This window comes from Pagrus pagrus (genome assembly GCF_965226575.1).
Source record: "Pagrus pagrus genome assembly, chromosome: 22".
In the NCBI taxonomy this organism is placed as follows: Eukaryota; Metazoa; Chordata; class Actinopteri; order Spariformes; family Sparidae; genus Pagrus; species Pagrus pagrus.
This window is the reverse complement of record NC_140204.1, coordinates 4399632-4414906: the sequence shown is the minus strand read 5'-3', so window position 1 is coordinate 4414906 and position 15275 is coordinate 4399632. Positions and strand designations below refer to the sequence as shown.

The window sequence follows — 15275 nt, the reverse complement described above, 5'->3', positions numbered from 1 at the left end:
TGGAAAAACGCCTCTACGCTGAAATAACAGAGGGTGAATCCAAGTTACACACACATGCAAACACACAGTGATGTTGACAGTGGCAGCTGACATACCTCTGTCTTTTCTGTTCCTCCGCTATTTAAAATCTCTCTCTCTCTCTCCACATTTTCCTTTCCCCTTGTTATTCTTGTTTTTGGAGCCGTCCCTCCATCCCTAAATTTAGGGAGGAGGAGAAAACAGAGGAGACGAGGCGATGACCTCTGTCTCACTTCTAACATGTTTTCTTACTGTAGGTTTTACACTCAGTCCAACTTTCCTTCTCCCTTTTTTTCTCCTCTCTCGGCCCTCATGTTTCTCTCTCTCTGTGTGTGACGAGTGTGTTTCCTGTGCTTCTGCTCATCACCAGTAGAGGGCACTGCCAATGCTAACTGAGCTGAAGCCCCATGTTAGTCAATCCCCTCACTTCTATCAGCCTCTGAGGTCAAGTTTAAAGGAAAGAGTCGTGCGTGATGGGTTGTAGCAGAGTTTAAACATCGTTGGCTGCAGAGAAGAGGTCCACAAAGTACAGAGTCAAAGTATTCGCAACAGATGCAAAATACTGCAGAGGTGAAGGGGAAACTCTGATTCAAAACACATCAGTAAAAAGTATTCATAATGCAAAATATCCTATTTTTCAGGATGATATTGTTGCTGCTTTATAACTTATAAGATTAAAATGCTGCTGGGTAGTTTAATCTATGAAAGTACTTTATATCTTATTGGTCGATCACATGTTTTGTGTCAAATATCCGAACTATAATGTCAAATAAAACATAATATTGCCTCTGAAATGTACTCAGGTAAGCATGAAATACATATAAATTGTATATAAAGAAGCATTTCCCCGTTAGAAAGATGGATCGTGGATTAAACCAGGCTGTCTGCAGCAGAAAGACACCAAAATATCTGACATTGTTGCTACATGGGGCTGTGGTTTGGCGATGCTTGAACAGGATCGTGGCTCATATTGGATCAGCACCGCCTCGTTGTACAGTTTGATCAGAGTTTGGAGAGAGGGGGGGCACTCTGTCTTGATCCTGCAGTTTGACATTATATTTGCATGTACTACCAAAAATGTAGTGACACAAATATATCAATGATACACCTCGATTAAGAGCCAAAAGTTATACCACGATGCAGTTTTTGTTTTACTTCCTATTTCTGGAAATTCAAAAACAGATACATGTAAGAGAAACAGTCGTGTTAATATTAAGAAAATAAGTTTTGTTATGTAGCTTTAAGTCATAAGCTGAAATAACGACCTTAACCTCACCTGGCCGCTCACCTTCACACCTAAGAGCTTTAACTCGCGATTCCTTTTCTGATCCGACGTGCTGATAAAAGCACAGGAGGACGTATGGATTGGTGAAAAAGAGAGAAAAGGAATAAAAAGTATTTTAAAGGAGGATGGATGGAGGGGCAGGGAGAGACGGGAAGAGGTGGGAGTAAAAAACGAGGGAGTAAAGGAGAGAGAGGGGGAGGAGGGAGGGAGGGAGAAGAATAAAGGAGTCTTTACATGTCTGTGGAACCAGCAGCTCGCAGCACTTTCACATAATTTAAGACATATGGACGTTATTAGGACGACCATGTCTGTGTGTGTGTGTGTGTGTGTAAGAGTCTGGGAGTGTGTGCGCGACAGTGTGTGTTAGTGTGTGTGTGTGTCTTTAAGCCTGTGTCTTTGCGCTGCAGGCTACAGAAGACAGTCACGTTTTTGTGGTGCAGCAAAATGACTGTTGTACTGAACAATCCCCCCCCTCCACCACCTCCACCACCTCCACCACCACCTCCACCACCTCCACCCCCGTCCTGTGTGGGACTTGGATTGTCCCACAGTGACGCTGCATTAAAAAAAAAAGGCGTTTGATTGGCAGCAGGGCCGTGTGGGGAGATACCACGCTCATGTGTGTCCGAGTGTGTGTGTTTGTCTGACCTGTAGTTACCTTTGAGAGTGTTGGCGACTGACTGACTCACTGGTCCTACAGTAGCTCAACCCTGCTGTGTGTGTGTGTGTGTGTGTGTGTGTGTGTAGGAAGAGGCAAAGTACTCACCCAAATTGACCAATTATGCGTAATCCAGCGCAGACGGGTTAAATAGCTAAATTCACGACGTTACACAACCTCTTCTGGCTTAACGTATATTTTTGCCCAATCACCTTTCGGCCTCTCTTCCTCTTATTACGGCCACGCTGAAGATTGATGAACAAGTATAAATAGTTCAGTCATGGATTCAAAGACGTAGAGACCATTGAAGCAAACAGGTGATTGATTAGAAGCTAATTTAATCACCAAATGACCAATTAACCAACCGGTTATCATCCAGTCTATTGATGAAAAACCACCATCATTGACGGACAGCTCGTTTGAGCAGATATGAGCTTCTAAGCCCGCCCTAGAGCCAACAACAGCCAATGTGTGACCGTGTAGACCAGTCTCTTCCCCCTCTCTCCTGAATCACTTACACGCCAGCCTCCAGATGACTGATGCATCATGTAGCCAATGAGATTTCAAATCCAGCCATCTACAGTTCATAACAGTTTTAAAAGCCATAAACTCGGAGTAGCTTACGTGTCTGGAGACTCGGATAAGGCCAGACAATTAGGATGTTTAGGAGAATGCTGTTTTGCTGTGAAGCTCCAGAAATGTTTTGCGGACGACAAAAACTTCACCCGACTTTCCATCTGCGTGAGTAGATAATGACTGAATTTACATATTTGGGTGAACTGCTCCTTTTAACCAAAGCACCCATAGGACAGTGTATTTTTAAAAAAAAATACTGGAAGACAGTTTAAAGACTTTCATCCAAATCCAATTAGTGGTCTCCTCATTTACCTAACCCAATCGATCATCCGCTGACATTTATTTATCCTCCGAACAGGCAAAGCCGACTGGCTGCTTGCAAAGAAAAGAGCGGTCGTGACAGCCTCGTGTTTCTCCTCAGACTGCTTTGAGGTCAGATAGTGTGTGTAATCCCCTGTGGTCAGGGTTGGAGAGCAGGTCATGTAAACTGATCTGTGACCAGCGGCCCCAGGGTGCGGCAGCAGAGGAAATGTAGCGCTGCTAACGTCTTGGAGCGCTCTGTGATCTGCACTAACCACTCCCTAACACACACACACACACTCACACACACACAGCATATGTATCCATACAGTACGTACACGTAATTCACACATGCACACAGCAGCAGCAGCTCAGTGGACTATTGTTCATTCATCCTGAGGCCGACGGAGGGAGGGAGGCAGGGTTTGGAGGAAGGGAAGAGGGCAACGGAGGAGAGAGAAAATGAGAGGAAAATGAGGTAGAAGACAAAATAAGAGTACGAGTGCCCAACTGATGGTTTGGTGGCTTAAACATCGACCTCAGGAACCACATGTACCCTCATTGGCCTGGGCGCAAATCCCACTAGAAGCTCCTTTCTCCCCTCTCTGCCTCCATTATGTCTCAATGAAAAGAAGCACTTTCAGTGTGTAAACATATGGAAAATAAAGTCATTTTCTATGCACTTAAAAAGCTTTAAATTCAAACACTTTGGTGTACTTGTACTGGTTTTCCGAAGGTTGATTCTGGACTATAAAAAGAGTTATTCAGAGAAGACTAAGCATGTAATTTTGCAGACATGGTGTAACCATCCACTCTGAGTGATCCCATCAAAGGTGGGCAGCTTTAAGCCCGTCACGTCACACCTGGCATTTAACATGCGTCTCGAGCGACCGCTCGTGATCGGATCTTACAACATTGTTTTGTTTAACATATGCCGAATTAACAAGAAGGCCCAACTAGTTAAGTATTTGTTGTACACAGTGTCTCACAAAGTATAAAAAGTTTCTCCTAACGCAACAATTCTTAAAATCAGGCGATTTGTTAAGGGAGTCTGGTTGTATTGCAGTTACTACTTTGATACTTAGTTGAAATAGAAACATAGAAACAAACATCTGCTGCCGACATTGACAGGTCAAGTAAGCCAAAACATGTACTTTACATTACAGTGAAGTGAATCTAAACCATACAGCGTGCAACCCATTGTGTGTAAAGCATTGTTTAGTTTATCTGCATGGCTGCAAAAACTCCAAGAAAAGTCATAAAATGTACCCATAGTGATAAAATAAATGGAGTAAAAACCACAGACAAGATGCGGTTATGAGTTTGTGCAGGTTAGAATATAAAGGAGCTCATAAAAAGCACAAAAAGTACTTTGAAATACACTAAAGAAGGAAAGAAACTAATAGAGCGAAACAAATCTACATGCAAATGCTCGGCCCACATCTTAACTAGCATTTCCAGAATGATCACAAGGCTCTCAAAGTAAATTGAGAGGCGGATTGACCAGCCAATAACCATCATTAGACAGAGCTATTCATGTCTAATGTAAAATTTGCTTGTTCAAATGTTCCAGACCTATTTCACCTGGCAGAAAATGCAAAACATGTGTATTTAGTCTCCGTACTCAACTCTATTGCCCTCCTGTGACTGCTAATTGAATAAAACCTAATATTGTAACTTCTGTGACACTTAATTTAAAGAATTAGGCGGTCCTCGATGGCTCGAACACTGTACTCTTTTAAAAGTTGACATTTCGTCCCAACAAGCCGTGACATTAATCATTTTTCCTGCTCTTCTTCTACTGTTTTGGAGGGGGAGAGCACTAAAGGTTAAGTGCACAAGTTATTTATCCAAACACAGCTGAGTGTTAGTGACTGATTCATATTAATATAATAGACCTATTCTACTCCGGTCGGCTCGCTTCTCTCCATCGTTCTCCACTTCTAAATCATTCCCCGAGACTGTTTAAAGGGCAGTTTTGGAGGTTAAATCAGATGGAATGTTATTTGTCCAAACATCACTGACGACTGGTGACTGATTCATACTAAGAAATACTACGAGCAGCCAGGAAAGACTTAACTCCCCCCTCCTCCTCCTCCTCCTCTCTTGCTCTTTCTGCCTGTCATTCTGGTTCTGCTGACTACAGGGGAAAACCTCCACAATGTATAAGTCTCTGTGAAGAGGTAGGGAGGAGGTGGGGGGAGAATTTGAGGGTGAATAAGAAATAAGAATCGATGGAAAGTCTTGTCGAGGTATATTTTAAGAGAGAGGAGACGGGGATTAATGGATAGAAAATGTTCTCAAGATATGACGGGACAGAGAAAGAAGGTTAATATTAGGAAATTTGTACAAGGATCAACTGTGCAAAATGTCAAGTGAGTCAGAAGCATAACTATTGAGTTGAAGCCACTTTTTATACTGCCGTAAGGCCATCCATAGGTGAAACACTCACCAGAAAAAGGGCCGTTTTAGTCGTCTGTGCAAGCAGCTTACTGGGACCTACGTTCATGTTTATTTCCAGGCAGCGACCTCTAGTTGTCGTAGAGGGAAGTCAGGTGTAGTCATATAAAGAGCGACAAAGTCCGCAAAGGCAGGAGGTTGTGATGGATGTATGGCTCAAAACGAAAACAGGACATTTGTCCAGGAGACTGTTGATAGTGTCCCATGTGAAAACGGAAATCAATACTGACTTGTTTTACTTATGTACGTAAGCTAACGTACGTATTGAACTTATGTCACATACCTCCTAACAGCTCTGACACACCTGGCAGATGGTTGGCCACTGGCAAGTTGGGGCTGTCAGTGAGCGTCTGTGGCTTCAGTTGTTGTGATGTGTACCACACCGTTGGCGCTAGTTTGTCATTGTTGGCGACTTTTGGCCAATTAAGTCTGTTTTCTAGTCTTCTAGTTACCCTTTCTTAACGGATAGTACAGACTAGCACTACCCGCTGGTATGGAAAGGCATTTCCTCTTGCAGACACAAAACGTACAAGCTAGTTGGCTGTCGGCTGTAGTCTCTGCGGTGTTTTGATGCGATGTGAGGTGATGCATCAACCAAACAGTAACTGTTTCCCTAACATGTTTATTATTGTTATCATGACGATAAAGGTCACCTGAAAATGGATCGACCTGACACACGAGAGGTTCTTAAAAGTGCCGTGCTATTTGAGTTTGTAGGAGTGGTGAAAACTGACTCATATAGAAAGTTATGTGTTTGACCAATAAGTTCTTCTTTGTGTCACATTTTAGGCGTGGTTAGCAAAAGCTAAAGTGCTCTTTTAAATGGCCAACTTGAAACCAAAAAGGAATCCATCTGCCCTTTGCCAGTTGGATGAACTTTTCCATCAAATTGTTTTCTATTTGAGATGTCCTGAAAACCGACAGGCAGTCAAACAAACGGGACTGAAAGCCGTCCTTGGTGGAGTTGATAAATGTTAAATGTTATAGCAGAATAATCCTGCCATCTGTTCAAACAGCCTGTCAGTCAGGATTTCTCACGCTAAGAGGTTTCCAAAAGATATTCTGCTGGTGTGCATGTTTGTACTCACTGTCAGCGGGATGTATACCACATACAGTGTATTTGCTTAATCAGTGCTTTTGTCCTCTGTTTGGACTTGCATTGGTTCAAATGCCGTCTCCTTGTGTGCCAAGTCATACAATTTATGAGCATTTAATGAAAATCTGGGTTGATCTGAGGTCATCAGACAAGTACAGTCACATTCTGCATTTTAAATGACACTACATGTCTTTTGCTCCGTCTCTTCAGGTGTTTGCCAAAGTGTTCAGCCACGAGGCCTTGGAGTCCTACCTCCCGAAAATCCAGCAGGTCATCCAGGAGAGCCTCCGGGTGTGGAGCTCCAACCCTGAGCCCATCAACGTCTACAGGTAAAGAGGAGGTCCTGGAGTAGAAATGCAATCACAAGAGAGAGAATTTCATTGTTATTACATCTCGAAATTGGAGGCAGGATTATCATCATATCATCACATACCCCGAAAACGCATTATCAACAGAGAGTGTTGCACAATTCACAACAACCTGTAGAGTATGACACAGCCACATCAGTTCAGACTTCAAGTCAGACTTCAAGGTCAAGGAAAACCATTGTTTTCTTTTGGTTCCAGCTGGGATCCAACTTTTTGGGTTCTGAACTAATTTAATTCTTGATCGAAGTGCTTTTTAAATTCGTCTTCGTAAGCTGAAACCCTTTCCTTGTTGGTTGAGAAGGGCCAAGTGTCATGGGGCAGAATATTGTACAAACATTGTTTATCTTTTGTAATGTGACCCAAATAAACAAGTGAAATAGTATTATAGTATAATAGTATTTTGTCCTTGACTTGGAAATTTTGTTGAACAATTTCTTGGAATACGCTCGCTGGATTTTTGGGTCCAGCGCTCAACTGAGAGTCCCCCTCTTCAATTCATTGTACAAACATTATTACTACACATAGAAATGCCAATACATTGAAAAAACCCTATCATGATGGGAGAAACACAATTACAAATGAAATCAGTTAAAACACAACTCGCCTTGAAATGTTGAGAGAAAGATCATCACTAAAAGCAGAAAAGCTGCAGTACCAGCGTTACTATGAGAAACAAGACTCCTCTGATATAGAAACAATATATATTTTTAAACTGGCTAGAAACATTCAATCATCAATCAAAATTTGTGTTTTATCACTGGTCAAGTGTCGCAATTTGGTGCACAATGCCTCTTAATAGCGGATGTAACTGAGGTTCTGATTGATTGTCTTTCCACAGGGAGAGCCAGCGGTTGTCGTTCACAATGGCAGTGAGGGTGCTGCTGGGATTCAGGGTGTCAGAAGAGGAGATGAGGCATCTGTTCTCAACCTTCCAGGACTTTGTCGACAACCTGTTCAGCCTGCCTATAGACCTGCCATTCAGCGGCTACAGGAAGGTATGTGTCTTCCCTTATCCTCATTCTCGCTGCCAAATAAATTGTGCTCTACCTCTGGTGCATAATGAACACCTTAATTGGCTTTTACACTATATTTATTAATTCACTTTCATTATTTGAGTTCTCAAGACCACAAGTTGCTTTTTTTGTGCTAACATGTATGAGAAATTGGTTTAAATCAATGGCTCCTTTTCAAAAAATTTTAATTTTTAGATAAAGTTTGTAAAAAGCTAGTAAGTTCGTTGTGGACTAATTTCTTTTGTACGTGTTTGCAGGGCATCCGTGCACGAGACACACTTCAGAAAAGCATAGAGAAAGCCATCAGGGAGAAGCCGCTGTGTTCCCAGGGGAAGGATTACAGCGACGCGCTGGACGTCCTGATGGAAAGCGCCAAAGAGAATGGCACCGAGCTCACCATGCAGGAACTGAAGGTAACACATCTACCCTCATGAATCACCTGAGCAGGAAGAAAAGGTGTGCAAACACACGCTGGAGAGAAGCCAGACGCACGAGAAGCCACTAAATCGCACAAGGGAGTGTTAACACACACCCTACAGATAGAAGTCTGATGCGTATGTGTTCAAACATACACACACTCACTGTTTACCGAGTAAAGTGCTGCCAAAGGAAACCCATCTTGGCTGACTGAACGCACACAAACACATCAATAATTATCATAATTTGTCCGACAAATCAGCCTGGGATCGTAAGCAATGAAAGTGACTTATGATACACATCTTTATGTAAAATATGACTGCAGGGATGCTGAGCTGATGCCCGTAGTCAGACAGTAACAGTATAACACACACACACACACACACACAGTCCAGGACAGGCACACCCTCTATTTACCTATTAAAGTAATTCTGAGGAATTCTGTGGAAACTCAACTCTCTCTGGCTCTCTGTGGTTTCTGGGTTAAGTCCAGGGCCAAAAATAAGTCAACACTCCCCCTGCTAGGGGTCTGAAAGAGGCCTCCTGTACGCACACACTCACACACACACATATATAAATACACACTCAAAGTGAACTGGGGAGCCCCTGTCGCAGAGGCCCAGGCTGAAGCACTCTCCTGCAGTTTTCTGACGCACGCATATATAACACACACATGTCGGGGCGAGGCAGAGATGTGTTTTGACACAGATGATGGCAGATGAGAGGTTTATAATGAGAGTCGTGCTGCCCAGCCTCAGTGTTATTTATTCCACTACCTTAATAATGGGCCCGGCACGGCGCGCTGAATGTTGTTATTGGATACGAACGTCACTTTCCAAACACTCTACTTTTCAGGAATTAAAAACAACATACTTTTATTATGCGCTGGCATTTTTTTTGGCCCTGTGTCATTACGAAACAAATGGCAAGCTTGAGGTGTGGGGTGGTGGATTTGTGCCCGAGTGTAAGGGCAAGGTCCCAGGTGGAGTTTGCTCACAATCTGGCTAAATAATTATTGACAAAAAAGGTTTTAAAAAGAATAAATCACAAATGCCTGACACATCTAAAACATGCAGGGTGAGAAAATCTGTTGTCTTCAATCATAAATCTCATCATTTTGTGTTTCTACTGCAGTAAAAACTGTGATCATGGCTGCACTTGGGCAATTACCCTTCGGCACATAATACTACCATCTATATTTCCACTCTCCGGACCTTTTATTCAAGTGACAGGCAATTAGGCCATCAGAAGCTGAGGGAGAACTCAGCTGGCTTGCCCACAAAGTAAAGACAAATCAACTCGGACGACCCAGTATAGTTCTGCACACACTGTAAGTTTGTGCTCATGCTAAAATTACTCTTTACTTTCCATATCAGTGACAAGCTTTTCCAAACTCTAGTAGGCAGAGTAGTGAAAACTGACAGGTAGGCAGACTGTGTTTAGAGGCTGCACATGGAAAGTTTTACATTTTCTAAACCCTTTGTGGAGAAGAATCAAACACATTTTTTCAGAGAAAATGAAAACAAAGGGGGCTCAGATGTTGGCATTACTCATCACAAGCCAAAACATTTGGGAACCAGTGCTCTGATTCACCATCCTGCCTCTCTGTCATCCCACAGGAGTCGACCATCGAGCTGATCTTCGCTGCCTTTGCCACCACGGCCAGCGCCAGCACCTCGCTCATCATGCAGCTCCTCCGCCACCCTGCCGTCCTGGAGCGCCTGAGAGAAGAGCTGAGGGCCAGGGGTCTCCTCCACAATGGCTGCCTGTGCCCTGAAGGAGAACTGAGGCTGGACACCATTGTGAGCCTCAAGTACCTGGACTGTGTCATCAAGGAGGTGCTGAGACTCTATACGCCTGTCTCAGGGGCCTACCGAACTGCCATGCAGACCTTCGAACTTGACGTGAGTAGCCCAAGGATATTTCTCAACTGAGAACTTTAGCCACTTAGTTTTTCTTTTAAGTGAAATATACTCCCTGTCTCTGATTTAACTGATAATATAGAAGCATCTACACTAGCTTCTTGAGGAGCTGCCATTGTTGTTGTCAAACGAACAGTTGCTTCTCATGCTGTAGCTGCCTGTAGTTCCTCAAAAGATGCAGATTGTTTCAACCCTTGTGTGTTTGGCCCCGTTCACATAGCTTGAAGCTTGGCAAGATGGATTTGCGTGATCACTGGATCTCACAAATCCAACTCAGGTCAGGTTTTAACTGCAGTTTCTGTCTTTTTTTCTAAACAATGGTAGTTCTGTTTCTTTAGGAATAAGAACATAGTCCTATCAAAGTACAGGGTATGCCCAAAAAGTCATGAAAATACACCATCTCTTTTCAGATGAAGGGTTCATTAGAAGTTACAGCATAGTCATCTGAGATCTTCATGAAAGGTTTGATCAAACCACAAGAAGCCTTTCATGCTTAGTCAGAGAAACAAGAACTGAGTCATATGTTTGACAACTTCCAAAATCTCTGGCCTCGGTGCGCCAACTTTTCCAGCATTGATTACAGCAAGAAACCTACTTGCATCCTTTCAAACCTGTTCACTGGCTTGATTTCTCCGTCTATCTGTCTCCAGGGAGTCCAGATCCCAAAGGGATGGAGTGTGATGTACAGCATTCGGGATACCCACGACACCTCAGCTGTCTTCAAAGATGTGGATGCCTTCGACCCTGACCGCTTCAGTCAGGAGCGAGGAGAAGACAAAGAGGGACGCTTCCACTATCTCCCCTTCGGTGGCGGTGTCCGGTCTTGCCTGGGCAAGCAGCTCGCCACCCTCTTCCTTCGCATCCTTGCAATTGAGCTGGCCAGCACCAGCCGCTTTGAGCTGGCAACCCGGCAGTTCCCCCGCGTGGTCACAGTACCTGTGGTCCACCCTGTCGATGGGCTGAAGGTCAAGTTCTACGGCTTGGACTCCAACCAGAACGAGATCATGGCCAAGTCGGAAGAGCTGCTGGGAGCGACTGTTTGAAGGGCAGAGAGTTGACGAGTAAGGGGGGGTGAGTGATCGAAGAAGTCTTGAGGGAGAAGATTGAACGAAGGAAAGGAAGAATTTCAGAGTTATTTTTTCTTCTCTACCTTTTGCTCTGCCAAGTTGGAGGTTCCTTTTCAGACTAAAAGAGAAGCAGAAGTCTTCGTCTCTTGTTACAACTGATGATGATCGGGACTTTCCTCTGAGAAAGGAAGAAGCTGCCAAAAAAGTTCTTAATTATGCTCTATTCTGTGTATTTTTTTAAAGAAATATACAAACAAAATGTATGTACAAAAAAGCTATGTAATATAATTTGAAAGAGAATGTGGGTTGTGCACAATGGGAGAAAGAGAAGTATGGTGGTACTTTTGGGGAAATGAAGTGTTGAAATTAGAAAAGTAAAAGCAAAGACGGTTGTGGGAGGAAGGCGAGATGGAAGAAACAGGGTATAGGACGAAAGAATATGATATTTTAGCATTTTGCTTGTGCTTAATCAAATGCAGTGAACCATTTCAGTTGTCTAGCAGGGTAAAAGAGATGGATATATCGACTGAAAGTCCAAGATTTTCTGGTCAAAATTTGTCAGTTTTGGGCCAGAATTCTTCGGTGCAACCCAGATTCAACTTCTGTTTTCTGGCTTTGTGGTTTCCATCAATGATCCATCAAGATTCAAATCGTTTACTAGCTCAGAGATGCAGTCAAAGGGATCATAGCACATAGGGTAGCAGGTTGTGGCAAAGATACACTGTTTTGCTGAGCTTGTCAGATTGCCGTTGTACCATTTCTTCAAGGCAACCGTATCATGATGCAGTAAATACTTTGGCTTAGATTTGCATTGCAAATCAAGTCAAGAATCAGTTCAGGCAGTGAAGGAAAGGGCGGCGCTTAGAAATGAGCGATGTAGTTCTGATGGTTCTGATGATTCTGATGATATTTTAAGGGGAAGAACACAACATTTTCAACTTTTGTTAATGGGCAACTTGTTCAGTTTCTATTTAAATTCCGTTGTAAAGGAAGTTTTTAGATCAAGTAACTCTTCAGGGTAGTTCTGGAGGAGGTAAATCCTTGTTGGGAGATTGATGCTGTAGTTAATGCTTTTACATTCTCCAAACTTAAAGTTGATTCCATCTTGGTGTTCCAAACTACAAACCCTAAAATGGATTCAGAGGCTATGTCTTCCTAACGTGTCTTATTATCTTTACCTCTACTGAAAACCTTGCATCAGTCTCTTCCTTAGTATCTGCTACCCACAGGTTGCCCACTAGCATCAACTCAGAATGTTGCCCACATACAGTATATCCCATAATCTTTAGGGTATGAACTCAGGTGCAGAGAAGACATTGTGGTGAAAAACGAATAAGCCTTTTCTTTTTGATATTTAACTCTCACTGACTGCACATAAATAATGTCACTTACTCACTGTTGTAGTTACAGAGCTGGACCAATTACTTTTTTTCATTAACTCTACTATCTGTCCACATAAACAAAAAAGATATCAGGGGTTTCCAATAGCGCTTGCTCTCACTTGACGTATCACCTTCTGCAACCATTTTGTATTCCCCTGAGGAAGCAATTTTGGTGGTGCAAGCAGAATCAAACAACAGGAATTCCCAATTGGCATCACACAAGATACAACTTACCGAATCAAGGTCAAACTGTAATGTGGTCCAGGTCTGCTTTGTAAACTCTCTGAAACCTGTGCTTTGATACGTAAACGGAACTTTCAAGTTGCATTGAGATCGTACTCTCTCGGACGGCATCGAGGATACAATAAAGAACTCGCTCACACGAAGCGGCGCGACTTCCTGAGCTGGAGGAGGAGAAAAGACAGAAGAGGGATAAGGAGGAGGTAGAGAGGAGAAGACCTACATACATGCTGCTTGAGTGTCGCTTTGTCATTTTGTGTTTGTTTATCTGTGTTTTATTTTTCCCGTCTCCTTGGGGCAGCCATTTTGAGTTCCGTGGAGAAAGTGACACTCTGTCTTGCTGCTCCTCCAATCAACGCTAAGAATGCAAAACAAAAAAAGAAATTCCATGGTTTAAGCAACTTTATTAGCTAAAAGAGATTTATTGTTTGAGGTGATTGCACAATCAGGACTCTCAGAGCTTTGTTGTGTGGGAAGAGGAAGCCGTTTTCTTTTTGCCCATATATGGAACGGAACTCTGGGACTCGTCGGCGGAACTCTCGGACATTCTAGAATCCTCAAACAGAGTTCAAAGTTCCGAACTGAGGCTCGAGAGAGACGGACCAATGAGGTTTCAGGGGAGGGCGGGGTCATGCTCAGAGGGCTTTTCTTATTGGACAATCCTGTTGTCCAATAGCATTCCAGATGGACTCTGCCTGTGCTAGACATTGTTCACTCTTTCTACCAACCACACCACTGATTTCTTCATGATAAAAAAAAAATATATATAAAAATAGAATTTTTTTTGCTGCTTTTCTTGTGTACATTTTCTAATTGAGAGTTCTAGTTTGCAATAGTTTGTATCGAGTGAGATTTGCTATTTCTTTCCCTTTTTTTTTATATATATATATTATATAATTTAGCTGATTAAAATATTTGCATTTTGTGAAAGCAAAAAAGAGCATTAATAGGTTATAGTGTATATTAATTTGTACAATATTCCTTTCTTTAGCAAGCCATGGGGAAAATCAGCTATTTACGTCTACTAATAACCTAATATTAATGTTATTGTACGATTAATATTGTTGTTATAAGATATTTGAAATGCTATTTTTTATTCTATTACAGATTTAGAGTTTTTAGCCTAAATGAGAAGGTCTTTGGTAAATATTGGATGTATTTAGAATGTTATGTATTTCAGTTATATTGTAAACAGTGATTAAAATGTTAATATTGTTGATTTGATTACTGTAATAATTATTATTTGTTTTGTTATTCAGACTTATTATCACTGCATTTTATTTGATATTAATTATGGAAAACAGAAAGCACTTGCGAGGTATGTCTATTTTTTAAGTGCCATGCGACTACACTTCCCCTTCCTCTCACCTGTTGGTTTCTCTGAACCTGTCTCATGTCAATCTGTACATAATATTTGTATTTCTTTTTACAGGAAAAAAATGTTCATTTAGTTTAAATATGAATGTCTTGTTCTACTTTCTTCCATTCCTTTTTTGTTACCGTGATTGTTAAATGTACTCCTGTAATAAACTATAAAGTAAAAGGATATCTGAATGGTGAATTTTGTCTTCCCTTCTCAGAGGTATACCTAAAGAGAACATGTTTAGAGAAAATATCGAAGTTGACAAAACTTTCAAGTGTTAATAAGTCAAGACTGTTGACATTGTATTCTGATAAACTAAACACTCATAAAGGCAAATAAGATCCAGATATCCAAACCAAAAACATGAACAGTTACTTAAGTATAAAAGAAACTCTGTGTGATTTTATAAACCACATGAAACAAGCACACAATCATATAAGTATGTGCACAAGCGCATCCAGTCCAGCATGCAAATTACACAGATGGCGGCAGCCTGTATATGTTAACGAGCTTGCAGTACTGAAAGCACTAACATGTAAATCAAGAATGGTCAGAAAGTGAGACCAGGTGCCTTCTGTCAGGTTAAATAAAGTGTTAATAGCAGAAAACGCACCATTTAATTGATCGTATTTTCTATGATGCACCCACCTGCTAAAGTCAGCGCTATGTTGAATATTAACTCCAGTATCTGCAGATGACAACTACAGTAATACTAAATGTTTACATCGCATCATGGGAACATCACAAAGGGTCCTATGTTCCCAGGGTCCTATATTCCCCAGATTTGGATGGCACATGAGGAATCATGGAAACATCAGACAGTCAACAGAAGCATTGTTGCTGCTCAGATTGTTTGAGATATCTGTCAAAAAGCAGAGCCCTTTCAATCAAACAAATTATTATAAACTATCAGTTTCTCAAGTGTGTCTGACTAAATGTCAAACAAATATGAAATAATCTCATCAATCATTTTCTGGATATAGGATCAGAGGAGAACACAGATGTGATCATGTTTCCTGAAGTCTGGCCCTGCCTGATTGCTGTCTCCATTAAAATATCATTAGGAAGCAATGCATAGCTGTGAATAAAATTAAACTGCTCTGTGTTGTC

The 15275-nt window shown here is 41.9% G+C and overlaps 1 protein-coding gene across 1 annotated transcript in view; it reads left to right on the top strand.

Moving 5' to 3' along the window:
- The window catches only part of cyp26b1 (cytochrome P450, family 26, subfamily b, polypeptide 1), a 36638-nt gene extending 22288 nt beyond the window's left edge, over positions 1–14350 (top strand). The window contains exons 3-7 of the mRNA XM_084343745.1: positions 6604–6722; positions 7600–7756; positions 8032–8187; positions 9811–10095; positions 10764–14350. Of these exons, the coding sequence (XP_084199871.1) occupies positions 6604–6722; positions 7600–7756; positions 8032–8187; positions 9811–10095; positions 10764–11156 (1110 nt within the window). The 3' untranslated portion in view covers positions 11157–14350. The remainder of the gene's footprint in view (positions 1–6603; positions 6723–7599; positions 7757–8031; positions 8188–9810; positions 10096–10763) is intronic.
- The last annotated feature ends 925 nt before the right edge of the window (positions 14351–15275 follow it).